The sequence below is a fragment of the Nyctibius grandis genome, chromosome 2, assembly GCF_013368605.1.
Source record: "Nyctibius grandis isolate bNycGra1 chromosome 2, bNycGra1.pri, whole genome shotgun sequence".
NCBI lineage: Eukaryota > Metazoa > Chordata > Aves > Nyctibiiformes > Nyctibiidae > Nyctibius > Nyctibius grandis.
The window spans coordinates 57,620,139-57,637,927 of NC_090659.1; the positions used below are offsets into that span (position 1 = coordinate 57,620,139).

At 41.7% G+C, this 17,789-nt stretch overlaps 1 protein-coding gene across 2 annotated transcripts in view; it reads right to left on the reverse strand.

The window, feature by feature from the left end:
* Window positions 1–17,155, reverse strand: part of ATP11A (ATPase phospholipid transporting 11A) — a 135,158-nt gene extending 118,003 nt beyond the window's left edge. For both annotated transcript variants that reach the window (XM_068420519.1, XM_068420528.1), the window contains exon 1: window positions 16,640–17,155. In XM_068420519.1, the coding sequence (XP_068276620.1) occupies window positions 16,640–16,678 (39 nt within the window). In that variant the 5' untranslated portion in view covers window positions 16,679–17,155. The remainder of the gene's footprint in view (window positions 1–16,639) is intronic.
* Between the last annotated feature and the right edge of the window lie 634 nt (window positions 17,156–17,789).

Sequence of the window (17,789 nt, forward strand, 5' to 3'; positions counted from 1 at the left end):
CCACTTTCAAATGCATCAATCAGACAGGCACCCACTAAATCAGGAACCGCACTTCTTCCTAGCACAGCGTGCCAAGATAGCTGCACTGTTCTCTGTGATAATGACTTGAGATGGTACTAAAATAAAGATGGTACTAAAATAAAGTTTTGGCATTGATGTTCACCAAGAGAAGGTACTCCCATCGTTACTGGAGATGGCTATCACTGTGTTTTTCTTTTTAGTATAAGAGTGTCATGGAAAAATATATTTAGTATCCTAGTATGGCATAATCCTTTCCAATCATATGCTTCAGTGCAGTTTGAGGGAGATAACAAAAGCATGTTTTGTTGGCTATAGCTTTCCAAGCACCAAAGGCACTTGGATCTTCAAAGGATGTGAGGGTCAATTTATCCCTCCTACATAAGGCCCACCACACAGCAACATCTGACTTGGCTCAGCTGGGGATCAGATGACCCAGATCAGACTGCTCAGGAGGAGGGAGGCAATTTCTCTGTTAGGCTAGAAGCTCTCATTTGGAGTTCACTAGGCCATTTCCTGTAACTTCTCAAAAGGGATGCATATGAGAAGACATATGAGAAGACAAACAAACTAGGGCAAAGAACCGAAGAGAAACCCTACTGGCGTAAGAATACAGGCTCAGGAAGGATAACTGTGGAACAATGAACCAGGAGACCTCAGCAGAAAAAGACCTACAAGAAAGGCTTTTCAGAAGAGACAGGAATCATAGTAAGATTGGCTGAGGCTGCACTAAAGGGAAACTGAGGCACTGGAATAGGATGCGCCTGGGATTAAAGACCAGTATATTATTCTGAGAGAGTGCACCGAAGAACAGAACATCCTGAACCACCTGCAAGGGAAGCAAAGCTAGATAAACAGTCCCTTAGCAAGCCACGTGAGACCATGTCACTGTTTAAAGCTGAGCTGGCTATTAAACCAATGGCAGATGCTCTCTATTAACCCTTTCCCCCCCCAGAAGGGGAAGGAAAAGAAAAAGGAGACTTACATGTTGGAAAGTTAAAACAGTTTTAATAAATAATAATAATGAAAAGAGTATAATAATAATAATGGAAATAATTACATATATACAAATACATACAAAACCAAGATCAAGCTCCTCCGATGACAATCATCACACTACTGGCACTGCAGGGAAGGCTCCAGGAAGTCCCAGACTGGGCTCAGCGACAGACGGGAACTGGATTCAGGACCACACAGAATGACATCAAGGGCAGGAGAAAAACAGACAGAGTCCTCTTCGGACACTGGCCATAGAAGAAAAAAGCACAACCCTCATGATCCCTCAGCTTTAAACCGAGAATGACATGTATGGAATGGAATACTTCATTGGCCTATTTTGGGTCACCTGTCCTGTCCGCTCCTCCCCAGAGGTGAGACCGTTCTACGGCTCTTCACTTGTAGATAGTGAGGAATTTAACACTGACCTTGGTTTCTATAGGAATAAGTCTAAGCAAGAGCCTTTCTGCATACCATTCATGCCGTTACCTTAGTAGTAACTATAAACTTCCAGCATTATCAACACTAGAAGCAGACACTGTCTGCAAAACATGCAGTTAGTTTCAGAAAGTGCAGTTACTGAGAAGAAACTTAACCGAGAGGAAAAAATCTCTGAAACGAAAATTCGTTCTGTTCTAGTCCAAACCAGGACAGACTGTTAGATACCATCCAGAGCAACGGCTTCATACTTTCTGGTATCAATTATAGCTAGAGACCAAGCTCAGAACTTCAGCCTTTTCAGAAACATCTCCAGTGTTTTAAAGGACTGCAAACAGACTGCACACCCATGAACCATGCAAGTTGAGACCAGACTTTTTTAACACATTTGCTAATCAAAATAAACATTTTTAGTAAGGAGCAACAGCTCAGTTGTTCTACGTAAATGGATGGAAAGGCTGATCGCAGTATGGAAGGAGCATCATTAATCCCTCAGAAGTCGTCTTCAAACAGGTGAAGAAAAATCTTCCTCCTGGAGCAATCTGTCAAAGCTTCCAGATTCTCTTTTAGAACCTGGATCTTTTAAAAGTGCATCCCACAATTTAAACCACTTAAGCTGGTAGATTCGCTTTGCCTTTTTTTTTTTTAAAAAAAAAAAAAGCAAACTCCAATCAGAAGCAGGAAAGCTGGCCTAATTTGCCAATTTAGCAGTCAAGTTCTAAATAAGAGTTCTAGCAAGCTTCAACTGACCACATAAGTGGAGAATAGAGAAGTATTTATAGCTTGCTCTCCCTCAGCCACCAACTCAGAAACCACAGGACACATTACAAACACATGACTTCAAGCATGCGGTATTAAGCACTCAAGCTTCTCTTTCAGCCAAGGACTCTCTCTCTTATGTGGAATATTCTTTCACCTTCCTTGTCTCTTTGCTATTTTAAAATGGAGATGGAAAGCCATTGCATTAACATGCCCCAAACTATTATAAGAAAACATAAGTCAGGTACACTGAGATCAAGGCGGTTTTACTTCCATACTTTCCTTCCAGTCAGTCAAATAATCTTCACCACCTTTTACTCAACTTAAGGCCTCAGAACCTTTCAGAGCTCATCAGCTCTTAACACAGTAAGTCATCCTTCAAGAACAGCTTACAGCTGTCATTTATTGTGATCCATTTTTTTAATGGTAATGGCATTAAATAAGTAAGACTGTTTATACAAACATACAGAGTTGACGCTATTTTCTATCTTCCTTCTCTCATTTCCACACTCCTCAAACTGAACACACATGTAGTTTCAACACCTAAGTGCAGCTCCAGAATAACTTCTCCGAGCACATGCACCCACAGTCAGTCAGTGCTCCCTGGTGAGACAACTATTTGTCATGAAAGCCAAGACCAGCCAGCTTAAGTCTCAAGGGCACAAGCATTTTCACACTTTTTGTTACTAACTAAAGTCTAGTAGCTTTTCTCTTCCAGTCTCTCAGGTCACACTTATACATCAGCAGCTTCCAAATTAAGTCATAGGCATGTAGCCTCTTTAAGCTCCAGAAGAGTTCCCCATCCGCAGTTCCCTACCCACCTACCTACTTACTATCATCCTCTTTCAAAAAGGCTAGGGCTTCCTCAGATATTATGAATATCTGAATTAAGGAACAAGAAATCAGTCAAGCTTTACAAATTACTCAGTAGTTTGAGTAAAATCCATTTTATTTTTATAAAAAGGTTTCAGAATAGCCACATGAGCAATTAAAGCCAGTAGGGAGTGATGACAATAACTGGGTACAGGCTGACTGGAATAACTTTATTTTAACTGGAACAACAGAAGCCAGGAAAAATACTTTAACCTGGTCAGGTCCACAGCTACTAAAGCCTCAGCTCCACCTACAGTAGTTTTCACTGAGCAGATGTACACAGGGAAGTTGCTGTGAACCTCTATTATGACAATCTTAAAGCATGAATGAACAAACATCCCAAGCAGTATAATTACTGCTCAAAATAATAACCTGTGGAGTCTGTGGGTTATCACTTTAAGATGTTATGCAGCTTTATCCACAGAGCCTGTTTTAAACTAGGATGTTTTATTATTACCATCTGCTCAGAGATTAAAACCAAGACAGCTGCAAAAGAGGCAGGAGTATTTTCTTCTTTAAATTAACATTCAGCAGAAGTCAACAGTTCTTATTTTAGAATCAGAATAATGCAGGTTAGAAGGGATCTCTCCAGATCATCTGGTCACTTTTTATGAAAAGAGTCAAAAAGCATGAAGCACTTTCAGACTAGTCTGACATTAACAGATGTTTTGTTGCCTGTTTTAGAAATACCAAGTTTAAATAATTATTTTCAGAACTAATTAATTCCAAATATCTTTAGTGAAAGAGATCATGTACATCTTGTCTTCATGCAGAGAAAACCTTGGTTTTTAAGCATTTGACACTGGCCTTCACACTACACAAAAGAAACCTTCCTTTACCAGTCTCCCACAGTTGCCTGTGAAAGGGTTAAAGGTGCTATGGGCTTTCACCATCTTAACAAATGATTCCTGTGCTGGCTAGCATCCTTATTTCAATAAAACATGTTTTAATATACACATGGGAGGAAATGCTAAGCATATAATGGCTGTTCCACTTTCCCTCAAGTCATTATGCTTTGATTGCACTTAGAACTTTGGGAAGGTCGAGCCACATGACACACGAGTGCTACAAGAGAGTGCACATCCCAGGGTTAGTCTGGGGAGCAAAGGCTGGAGTTATTTCCTGGTTGGTTGGTCTGTTTTTAAGTAACATTCCCTCCAGTATGTAGTCCCCCAAACGCTTCTCATTCCATAAATAGTAAGGCTTCCTGACATTTATATAAAGTGTTAACTCCCATCCCTCTCCGAATTACTCCTTTTCTGATGCCAGATGCTATCCACAAAACAAGTCAGTGTTCCATGGATGTCAGCAACTTGTCAAATTAGCCCTGACTCATCAGTCATTGCTCTGGGATGTCACTGCATGCCAGTTAGAAGCACAATCTAGAACCTCCGCACTTGGCAGCACTCTTGCCGTCACCATGAAACTTGCGACTACTTCACCCATTTCAGCTTCAAACCCAGAGCAAGTTACCTTTTTAAGAATGGACCCACATATTCTCATTGCCCAATGGTTTGTCACTCAGAGAGCGAAATAAAACAGATGTCTCTCAACAAGCCAACAGCACATCCAAAACAGAAGGGAAGAGAAAGAGTGAACCTGTCTCCACTGACAAGAGTCCCTTTTGACAGCTCTTACAAGATCACAAGAGCTATATGCCGCTGCATCAGCCTGCTTAACATTTCTGCTTTGGTCTTTTCTACATACTATGAGAAACTGAAGAGAAGTCCAGATCATACCTATAATCAGTTTAAGGAAGAAGTGACATGATGCAGCTGCCCGAGGCCAGCAGCAGCACTACAAACATGCTTTTCCACTCCTGTGCTGATCTACCCACCCAGGGCCAGATGGGAAGCTCCCTATGCCCAAGTCCTGCTTTTCCCCAGTGCATCTCCAAGACACAGATATGAATTTGACAGCAAAGAGTGCAGTGGCACTTTTCCCCCTCATCACAATACTCTTCAAATATCAGCTAAAAGCCACATAACCAAGCAGCTGCTATTCTGCAGCAAAAAGAAGTAATTATAAGCAGCATTAAGTGGTCTGACTTGGGGCAGAGGGAGAAGGCAAGAAGAGAAGCCAAAGCTACAGTCTTATCAGCCTTAAAGGTTTGGAAGCATTTGCAGTTGTCTCACTTAATGACTCAACTACAACCATGACTCAACCAAACTTTGTTTGGCTTTTGTCATCATTTTAACACACAAAAAAGCAAATGCATGTGTAAAAGCATTATTACTTTCCATTTAAAATACCTTATCATTTGCTATATGCAGGAAAATAACAAAGGAATACTGATATTTTAATTCTACATGCCCAGCAGAAATCTAGCCTCAAGTCATTTTTTAATTTTAAAAATAAAAATTTTTAATTTTTTAAAAAAACTTATTTTATGTATATGCTGACCTAAAAGCTCTTTGAACAAGTTACAGCAGATACCATTAACAGAGTAAAAATGCTCAAGGTAACCTTTTCATTTCTTAGGAAGGAAGTCAGGGGCTTAAGAACCCTCCTTTAAAGAAAAAATAAAAAAGATAAGCCTTTCCAATTTGAGACCCCCTTGGCTGAAAGAGACAGGAGATGCAAAACCACAGTCCAGATCGCCCTTTATAACCCTGTGTTTATACCTGCCCATGTTCACTGTGCACTGCTTCACAAAAGCATGTGAAGCTTTCCTACTGCTTCTATATCATTATAGCTATTAAGTATGGAAGTTTAACATCCTTGTGTCACACAAAAACCTAGTATCAAGAAGTCAATATATTTATGAATCATGTTAAAGTGCTCATGCAGTTCAGGGCTGAGGACAAAGCTTTTTTCATTTTCCCTTCGTTTCTCCCCTCCCAGTGCCAATACACAGGCACCTCCTACCAAATTAGGCCATCTGGTCACCTGACAGCTGTAAATAGTAAACAGTCAGTTAACACTGTTTAAGAGATTAACAATACTCCAGCATTCACAGGTGAAGTTATGATAAACCTGTGGGTTAGTTTGTTTTCTTTTTTTAATCTTAGAAGGTGAAAGAATTTCATAGTTGTGCTCAATGACAGTCATGAAACAAAATTCTTATCTCAGCTTTAACCCACCTGGTCCCCATCCTCCCCACTATGCTATTAAAGACCAGCCATATATTTAAGTGGCTATATATGTGTTGTGCAGAGGATATACATTCCTGCAAAGAGCTTAAAATCAACAAGAAAGAGTGGATTTGTCTAGAACCCCTAGAACTGCTTTAGTTTAAGGCAGTCAGGAACTGGCTGAAAATCCAGTACAAAAAGATAAAAATACTAAACATTCTTAATAATGAGACAGTGTAAGACATTCTAAAATATATATATTGGATTTTAAACACTAAATTAACTTGACAATGTTTCTAATACTTGAGGTTACCTGAGAAATCTTTGAATTTTTTAAGCCTAGATGAACAGAAGGTTTTTACTGAGGTTAAGCTTTCCAAAGTTCATACTGGTGGTGAGGAGGCTAGACTGTGAAAGATTAAGATAACTCTTAAGATCTCACTTACTGTTAATGTAGTTCCACTGATAAATCAAAGAAAAGGAAATTACACATAATTTACTAGAAAAGTTGCAACTATTCTGTAACACACACAAAACACTAGTGAATAACAGCAGCATTTCAGTACATCCTATGTTTACAGAGAAAATGTTGAACATTAAACTAAAGCACTAACATTAATCAATCAAAAGCTGCTTATAGTGTAAGGAGTCTTTCTGACCAGAGCAAAATATCCAGCCTGAACTTATTTACATTATATTTATGCCAACATCAGCATAAAAGTTATTCTTTTGGTTATGACTTGGTCAATAAACTGTTTGAGCCTACCTTTGCAGTATTCTCTCTCATACATATATTTCACATAATGAAAGAGTCTGTTTCTACATAGGCACATTTTATAGTCAGATTAAATTGCAGCCTGTTTAAGAGCTTTCATTGCAGTTAAATTTTAAATGTCTTCTCCTTCAAAAAAAAAAAAAAAAAAAAAAATCACAGAGTAAGCAACTTTCCCAAGAACATTTCCTCCACATTTGTTATACTCTACCCAAAACACATCCAGTGATTGATATGCCATTTCTGTTACTCACCAGTAAACTTTAATACTAGGCCCACCTGTACAGCTAAAGTCATAATAATAGCCTAAGAGGCAGCAGGATTAAAACGTCTGAAGACAGAAGGCATTCAAAGGCATATCATCAAGCCAAAGCCATAGGCAAACACACCAGATGTATTTTAACAGAAGACCACAATTCTCCTTGAAGTCAGCTTTGGGACCCCACAACCAAACACTCCACCCATTTCAGGAAATGCTATTTATGCCAGTCTGAGAAATTACATTTTATTTGACTCCAAGTCACCTCATGAATAAGATGAAATAAATATATTTCAGCTTTTTCTGGACCACCCTTCTTCAGGTGTATTATCATCCAAAAATAAGATTAGATAGAACTTTCTGGAGTAGTGTTCTGCAGAAAACAAAACTAAAGAAACTATGATTATCAGTAACCTACCTACAACTACTAGTAATAAACTTACAAGAGCAATTTCTTAGAGGCAAGTGTCATTCAACTATCTTCTTTGTAGCTTCACAGTGTACTAGCCACACTTCATGGAAGTCAGTCAGTTCTATCATTTACAGGATGGATTAGGTAGACAAACCTTCTCCAAAATACACACAGCCATTTTTTCACCTCACATTAATCATTATACTGTCTTCTGCGTATCATATATGTTCAAATAACAGTAGTATTTTTCATGGTTTTATTTTGTTATGACCTCCTGACAAGTATAGCAGTTTAATGTCAGCCATCAAATGCCACTGCTGATTCAGATCCACAATAGTATTGTGAAAAGATGTGAAGGGCTATGTAAAATGCTAAGCATGAACTGCAAGTTGCTAATGCAATTCAGATAACAAGAAATCCATTTCAGTCCATCTATACATCTACTTCACAATGTAAATTAGAAGCATGAGACACAACTACTGGGAAAACAGTTCAATTCCTTCCCTCCCCCCAGTTCATCCACACAATCCTCCTCAGACAAGTACTTCATACACAACATTTATTTTTCTGCATATAACTATTTTGATTATTAACATTAATTTTGCAAAACTTTATTGGCATATAAGCAGATGTGCTTTTCAGAGGATTTCACAACATCCCATCTTAGTGGCGAAGTAGAGGAAGAGCCTAATTGTCCTTAATCCTGTATTTAAAATAGGTTAGACGAAATCCTCTTTTGACTGAAGCAAAGAGATTAGTCAGTGCCACCAGCAAAAAGAAACACTATTCCCCCCTCACCCTGCACCATATCTAGATAAGCTTAATGATTAATGAAGGAAACAAATTAACCAGTCTCCTATTTCAAAAAGGGAAGTTAGTCTATAGGGAAGAACAGAATAAACGGAAAAGTGTCCCTACAAAATCTCCGAATTCTTAAGCTTTCATGCTTGCAGTAACTACCATGACAACATAAACAACAACAAGCATCCCCGAACACAGTTTCTCAGTATACCTCAGTAACCAGATAGAAGAGCTAGTATGAAGCCCTTTTTTTTTTTTTAAAAAAAAATACTAGGAAACATCTGGATCCCTGGTAAATCTTGGCATAATTCTTGACATTGCCAAATGAACTGCATACAATTTCAGGATGGACATGTGCACACATCTGCACGTGAATGTATGCAGATGCAGGAATAAAGGGGGAAACTGGGGGCAGCAGAGAGAGCAGCAGTGTAGAACACTTAAGAAAAAAACAACCCTAAGACACAGTCATTACAGGCTTATATCCACACCCAGTTTTCTTCCTGTGACATAGTAGTTCTATTACCTGAAAGCATTAAACTACCCTTACAACTTCTCTCTATAGAAGAGTTGGGTCATACTCTCATCCCTGTCCTAAGGAAAGGTGAACGCACACAGAAATTAACATCCAAATCTGCAGACATTTAGGTGCCTTATCAGCTTGTGGTCTTCTGTGATGTTTCAAACAAACTCACCAGCCACTGGCTGACCTCATCAGTCTCCTAGAACAATCCAGGCTAGGCTGCCAGTTTCTTCCTAGAAAGAGTGCATTTTTAATATAGTATCACAAATACTCAACACTTACAAAATTGACATCAAAGTTAAATTGAAAAAAACAAAACACTTTTCATGATGACTCAGAGCATGTTTGTGCCACAGGCTTCTCAGAGTCATTACTGAGAGGGAAGAAAAAAAAAACCAGGCAGTGTCTGTATTATATAGAAAAAGAATCCTCAGTTTGCCTTGTCTACCTGCAGCTGTTGCCATGGCAATTATAGCAGAGAAGATAATAGCATTCTAGTGTCATTCTGCCTCCTAGCTCAGGATGAACTTCAACTGAAATGTCCCTTGACAATTATACAAATAGAAATACTACATTATCCTGTGTAATGGTAAACCAGTAGAATAAGAAGCATTATTCTGGAAAAATAGAATCTGACTAAAAGACACATGAGGAGAGGCAGGCTATTTTGCTCAAAAAATCTCCCCAGTAAAGTTGAATCCAGTTGCATAACAGGTGCTAAAACATCTGCTCAGTCTTTTCTGTGGCACAGTTTTCTCTTTGCTTCCTCTCCCTGTCATACCTGCACATGACATGGAGGAGGCATCTCACCATCAATCACGCTGCAGCTCCTCAAAAAACACAAGTGTTTTCTAGTGGCATCTAAACCTAGTTAGATTAAACAAGTTTATTATCCCCATCTCAACGGCACAAACAGTAGCCAGCTACAATACCTGTTGAACATTTTACTCGTCAGCCCAGTTACTAAGTGTTTCAGGTTTAAAAAGCAGACTCATTAGAAAATCCCATTCCACCTTGCCACTTTCCTTGTTTCAATTACTATTGTATGACAGGAGCAAAGGATGAATGAGAAATGAAGAGAGTTGCTAAGCTATGTGTGCTATGTTGTACGTTGCCCTCTTCCATTCCCAAAAAAGATTCTGAAAAAGCTTCCTGCTTTCAGTATTGATACTCTGTGGTGCTTTAGAAAAGGCATAAAAGCAGAACTACATTAAAAAAAAAAAAAAAATCAAAAAACATGCTATCAAAAGACAAAAGCAACTATGCAGTTCTCATCTCAGAAGAGACAAGTAATTTTGATGCTAAAAATTGCAAGGTTGAAAGTTCTTGATCTATTTTAAGTCACTGAAATACTTCTACAATTTAGGTGCTCCAAAAGCAATGTTTTCTACTATCAGAGCATCTGATGATGCATCTGACAAGCAATATTTTGTAGTCAAGAGCAACTAGCTTATAATAAGTACTCTGGCTTCCTGCAAATGACCTGTTTTACATACACAATGTCCTATTTTCATTTGTTTATTCTCAAAAGAAAAAGGAAATAATGTTTTTCTTGTGTAAATTAGCTAACTGATGCAGGAGGGAGAGGGGAAAAACAAAGCCCATGCAATTCTCCATGTTTATTGCCCCTCAGCAATAAATAATTGATGGGGGAAAGGAGAGTGTCTGGTGTTTGGGTTTTTTTTGAGCCTTGGATTATACTGAAAGGTCTTAAGAGTACATTACAAAACCAGAATGAACACAACAGTAGTCACTACCAGTACACAAGAACTAGTTAGATTTGCAGAACCGCCACATCCTGTCAGCCACACTCAATGTTCAGCAGAATTAACTTCTGGGGTAAGTAAAGCTTTCAAAGTTTGCCTTTGTTAAATGGCAGGCTGAAAAATATGCAGGCAGCACTCCATACAGACTCTTCCCCCCTCCCACAAAAAAAAAAAAAAAAAAAGGCAATTAGGAGAATAACAAAGCAATGGTGCTTGCAGAAACAGGAATTCGGAAGTTACTCATGCCGTTAGATGCACTCTGTCACACCTTCCACACCAGAACTGGCATCTACAGCGAGGCAGAAATGGGAGATGGGAAGCATCTCAGGTTTTAAGAAAACCCTGTGACACGCTGACTTGCACAAGAGATACCAAAAATGCATTACATACCAGGGATAGATGCAAACACTTAAGAAACGCAAGCTAGTAATTGCTGACCAGTGAGTACGAGCATAGCTCCTATTGAGAATATCTTTTGTACAATCAGGACAGTTAGCAGACAGTCTGTATATAAACACATTCACATGACACTTAAAACAGCTTAAGATTTTGTGAAATTATACCCCTGGAACAAAAAAAAAACCAAACAAAAACAAACAAACAAAAAAATCACCAAAAAAACCCAAAACAAAAAAAAAAACAAAAACAAAAAAAAAAAAAAAACCACCACAAAAAAAAAAAAACAACACCACAAACCTTTTGACTTACTGGAAGTGATAGCCAGGAAGACTACGGGTGTTTATTTTAACAGGCACCCTGACTAAGAAATATCTAAACAGCACTAGTTTGATACCAATCTGCAAGGGTGTAGAGAAAGGTGAAGGACTACAAGCAAAAGCAAGAACTGGAATGCAAGAACACTTTCATATGTATTAACTGAACTTAGATTAAAAACAGTAGGTCATCTGAAGCATCTGATAAAGGGACTGTCTTTTTAGACACAAATAATACCAGAGCACAGAGGCTTGCTATTTCGCCAACTTTCAGGTCAAAACAGTTATCAGTCTTTGCTGTATCACAGATAGATAAATGGAAAAAAAAAGAAAAGTATTCATTTATTTCTACTAAGACTACACACAAGTAAAATACTTAGGAAATCTAATTAGAAAACAGTTTTAGTATTATACTGCCAATAAAAACAACAAAATTGACTAAACCAATGACCAAAAGCCACAGGCTGCCATGAAATTTAGTACAGAACTTGCTAAAAAGCCTTAGCTTCACCTCCTGGTTAGGCTAGTCAATCATCCTCTCAAACCATGATTAAAGTTGAACCACTTCTAGAAAAGTGAAAAATAAAGCATTTGTTTGTAAATTCATTTATTCCAACCTCCAAAAAAAAAAAAAAAGATTTTTCAGTAATATCTGCAGAACTAACAGGACAGAAGCTTCCCAGAGGCCAGATCTGTAATAAATCACTTCTGGAAGCGGATCTTATCTGCTGCTATACACATTTAGAGATATTTACACAGGCAACAAATACTTAACATCCAGATTTGTAATCCTGAAATAATAGGAGAACATGAAAGAGGAGAAGCAATAAAGTGACTGGGTATCTAAATATAATACATTATACAGGCAAAACTGTTCAGTATTACAGACCTCTGACCCGGTAATATTTATTACACAACCCAAAGCCATCAACCTGGGCAGCAGCATTTAGTGATAAGGGCCAGCTGTCTTAAACACAGAACAGACCATCACCATAGGCTGCAAGATGTTTAGCAACCATTTAGTGTCCAAATAAACGTATCCTAAAAGGCGACATTTTTCCAGACTGCCAAGATATATTTAAATCCACCATATTCAGGAATATCCACATCAACATTCAGCCATAAACAGCTATCATGAATATACAAAAGACATATGTACATGTTTTATTAAGGAAAGTAAGTTTATATTTTATGAAAAATAAGATGTCATCAAGACTTGTTTTAAGATTATTAGCTATCTCTTGACTATAAAGAGGAAGAATTTCAGAAGTCCCAAGGTCAGTAAGAATAAATTACCAGAGAAAACTAACGCAGCCGCAGTTATATGGGCAAAACACATTGCTTAATGACATCCACACAGTGTCCCAAATAATCTAGCTACAAAACAGAAGCTAATCTTGTATTGACACAGTTTTAGTTATGATCGTATGTTTGTTTTTTCCCTAAATAGTGTACTGCTTAATATTAAGCTAACAAGTTGCTCTCATTATGAGCACACAGCAGGCTCTCCATGACACTTATAGGACAGTACACACTACTTCTGTATTCTCAGGTCGTGAGGCTGCCCTCCCCGGGGTAGCACACATCCTCTGGGGAATGCACAAACAATCCAAGGAGAAGTCAGAGAAGCATGTTTTCTGATGCAAAAGCAACATCCAGAAAAAGAGGTTATATTTTAATAGAGTATGTGACAAACAGTTCACAACCCCCCGGCAATTTTCATGCTACCCTCACATAGCCATTATTTGGAAAAGTACATTAAACAATAGTTGTCAAAATTTATCTTGTTTATCTTATCATAGAAGGCTTATTCAGACTCTGGTTCCACATAGTGGATGTTTCTATTTCATTACTTAAAGATGCATCTACTATAGCTCATACAGTTTGAAGCAGTAAAATATACAGAATAACCTCATTAGACGCAATAAAGAAAATCTACATTGCTATATTCCAGCTTGAAGGATCACAAAACATTTAGAATACTACATTGAACTTCACATCAGCTGAGCTGCAGTGAAACGAACGCCTTTTACATAGAAAGTTATTCTCTATCACCAGTCTTATAAATCGTGTATGGCTGCAGTAATGGTAAGGCGAAATAAGAGCTGAAGTGAAAACAACAAAAAAAAAAAAGAAGAAATTTCCAAGATGCATATGAAGAGGCAGAACAACAGAATGTCAATTAGGAAACCTAGTAAGAGAAAGACATCACTGCCTCTGTCCTTCTAAGAGGCTACACCAGCTCTTGATGAAGAGACATGAACTACAGTATGACTAGCATGCTGAACATGTATCTTATTCAACCCATGTCACTGAACTGTTCCAATACAAGGAGGACACCCAACGCAGGTAAAACTGCAGACAAACATTTGAAAATGCTCATCAGGAAACTGACTTCAACTTGAACGGGCAGCACCTGGTCACTGTTGTGCTTCCATAGGGCCTTGGAGATATGTGCTATTTTGCATTGCTTCAGGACAGCAACTGCAACAACAGTAAGGGAACGGGGAAGGGGGGGGGTGCAGTTGGGAGACACAACACAGACACAGACCTTCACAATCAGGAGAATAACCTTGGTATTTAACTTATGCCTTTATGTCCTACACCATATAGTACAGGGAAAGAAAAGAAATTATGCAGAACTCTTAGAAACCATCTTATTAGAACTGTCCATTAGTATAACTCACAGCAACTGTTTATTATCCCAAGATCATGCCATACCACTGTAAGAGCTCCCAGCTATCTCAATAACATTTTCCAGCCTGCATCACACAGGGTCCTCAGGATAATCCAGAGACCAGCCTGCCCTGGGAAGGAACTGCATCTGAATAAGTCCAGGACACAACTTGCAAAACAAAAATTCAGAGTTCTAGGACCTCAATCATTGAATAGTTTCTGCACAGATGTTAACTAAACCAAAGCTTGATCCTACTTTGATATAAGCACAAGATGTACCCATTCTCTGACTCTCCTGCGTAAGTGTCACTGCCTTGTCTCCCTTTTTAAAAAAAAGCACCTTGGAAAGAAGCAAGCACATCTACACTTGTGAGGCATAGCTGGTGTGTACAGAGCTTGGGTGAACAGCTATGGAGCAATACTGCTGACACGTGCATCTGTTACACTTGTACGGCAGTTAGTTTCAGGCCCAGCATTCAAACTATTGATCTTCATTTTCACTGCTGTAGCTGTACAAAAATAGTGAACCATGGAGATGAAAAAAAAAAAACCAAAAGGAAAACACACAACATACAGACATCAGTGTGACAGATGTTAATGGCCTTACTGAAATGGTGAACACAAATTTACTTACAGCAGCTTTTTTCAAAATGATCTTTCCTTGGAAGAAAGGATTCAAAATTAAGAAACTGAAGGAATGCGAAAGAACAAGAAGCAACAGGTGAAAATATACAAGGCAACCCGGAACAGCTACGCAACTATCTGGACATAGCCTATTGGCATACATACAATATAGAAAGTAGTGCGATGTAGGAAATAGGAACACTTCCTCACATGGGATATAATTATGTTTCATTTAGCTTTTAGGCTGCTGAATTACTCTCATCAGCAGTACAGGAGAGTGATGACAGTCACAACTCAAAAGCTCAAGCACTTTATTTTCAACATACTGTCTTCTCACATATATCTTCATCTTTTAAAATAACTACCGTAGTAACTCTCAAGCCTGTTTCTTTTATATTTTATGCTTAAGCCTACTTCAAAAGAGAGGTTAGCAACAATGTTATGCAGAAGAGATTTAGAGACCACAGTATACTCTGTGCACAATGAATGTGCTATCTGTACAGGCTCGATGTGAGCACATAAAAAAAAAAATATCTCGAAGTGAATTCGACAGTTAGATCAGCACCGACACATCACTACACCTACACTGATCCTGCCTGCTTCCAAACAGCTCAGCACAGTTCACCTGAGCTTTGCACATCCACGGAGACTACTGCTTCTCTTACAACTCTTTACATTTTGAGCATTCTCCTTCTTCCCTCAGGGCCACTTTCTAAGGATTCATATACACATAGCTGCTTTCAGTACTCACCTTTCCATTTTCTCCTCATCCCACATAATACCCTATTGTAAACAGGAAAAAAAAAAATCCACAGTCATTTTTCACCTCTATTTTTCTTCGTTTGTACTTAAAGAAGAAAGACTTCAGCCTGTATTATGCGGAGATAGCTCCTGACATGCACAAAAGTGGGTGTAGTGTGTTTACATTTGCTTGGTCAGAGCATTAAAGTTTCCTCACAGTACTTCCTACGTGGGTGGAAAAGCTGTAGGTATTTGGAAATCCCAATTACCTCTCCCCATCTTGTTAAAAATTTCTTCTACACCCAAGAGCAAAATTTGCAGTTCCCTAGTATTGGCAGTCCCTGACCCAATACTGTATAGCCCCGCATTTACTTACATTCTGCCAATTTACTAAAACCTTTACTGTGAACATTTGTTAGGAGTTCAATGAAACCGGATTTGCACTCACTGACGCACCTCAACCTACACTTGGAACCACTCTCATGCACTACTGATTTCCTTTTTCAGACGGTATGGGTGAGGGAACACATGCTGACCAACACAACTCTCTCTCCCCAAAGTACACCAAGTTTAGCGCGTTGGAACCTTACCACGCACATCTATAAAAACTTGGGACAATTCTGACCATTCGTCAGTGTGTATAAATCGAGCAGTCCCACAAAACGCAGCTTGACTGAAACCATGTAACAAGTAGAAAGGAGAAAAAAAACACTAGAGGTTTTATCTGCCCTGACAACTACGTATCGCAGCACACTGTAAATTAGTGTTTCGAACTTAGGTCAACCCGTTCCGGTTTAGCGAAGGACAGCCCAGCAGCCAGCTACCCGGGGAGAGGGCAGCAGGGAGCCCATTAACAGCCGCTACACCCTCCGCTCACAGAGAAAGTCACGCGGCCCCCCGAGGCTCCCCCGGCCGCCGTGCGAGTCATGGGACCGACAAACTCCTGACCGAGCCCTTTCTGCGAGCCCGGGGCCACAGCGCGATGCGGCCACCCCGCAGGGAATCGCACGACTCCCCGCTGTTTGCAGCCTCGCTGCCTCCCTTGCGCCTCACCGGGCGGCGAGGGCTCTCCTGTCCCCCGGGGGTGCGAGCTACGCTTGGAGGGCTGCCCCGGAGAGGGCTTCCTCAGAGGCGGCTGCGGGCTGTGGGGCTGGCGGGGGCCCCGCCGGGATGGGCCCAGCCGGCGGTACTCACGTATCGGCTCACGAGGGTCCGGAGGAGGCTGCAATCCATGGCGGGCGGGCGGCCGCCGCTGCCCGGGTACTCAGGACCGCGCCGCCGGGTGCTCGCCGGTGCCGCCGGGCTCCCTGGCTCGCCTCACTTTCCACATGCAGGGAGCCGCGCTCGCCCCGCCAAACCGCTGTTACCCCGGCCCGGCTCTCGCCGACGTTCCCGGCTTATACCATGTGCTCGCCGCCGCCGCTGCAGCGCGGCGCTCCACGGCCCCTCATGCCCACCCGGCGTCGCCGCCGCCGCCGCCGCCACCACCACCACCACACTTTCGCGGAGAGGAAAAACGCCGCCGAGCCCACCGGCTCCCAGGCAGCGCTCGCCTGCCTCCCGCACCCCGCCGCTGCGCTGCTCTGCCCGCCCCGCGCGGGCCGCCCAGGGCTTTATCCAACGGGCGGGGGAAGAGGGAGGGGGGAGGCCGCCCTTCCCGCGCGCGGACCCGCCGGGTACCGGCCCGGCCCCAGCCTGGGTCGCGCCGCTCCCGCTTTGATCTCGTCGGGCGGCCCCGGCAGCGCATGTCACGCGGGGCGGCGGGGCGGGCGAGTGCGCGGGCATGCGCGCGCCGGCGCCCCCTCCCCCGCCTTTTCCACAGAGGGCGGCGCGCGCGGTTTTCGGACCCCGCCGCCGGTAACGGCGGTTAACGGCTCCCCGGGTGGGGGTCGCCCGTGCCGGTGGACGGCCTGGGGGCGAGAGGAGGGGGAAGCACAACGCCTGCCAAGAGGAGAAAAGCATTTAAAAGCCTCCTTCCCGCCTTCACCTGCCGCCGGTGCTCCCCCACCGGCGGGTCGCGGCGGAGCGGGACGCCGGCTGGGAGAAGCGAGGCGGGCGCCCCACGCGAGGGGAAGGTGAGGAGGAGGCAGAGAGCAACAGGGAGCAGCCGCCGCGCCCTTCCGGGGCGCAGGTGGTGGTGTCCCTCCCTCCCGCCCGCCCGCCGGGGGCCCCGGGCGCTGCTGGGACGGGAGGCGCGCTCCCGTTGGTGCGCCGAGTGAGGAGCTGCTCACTCTGCCGCCGGCTTTGGCGTCCGCCGGAGCGCGATATGCCTTTTGTTAGACCGCAAATACGTTTAAATAACTGTTACGGATACCACGCGGCGGGTCAACATTGTATTAAAGGC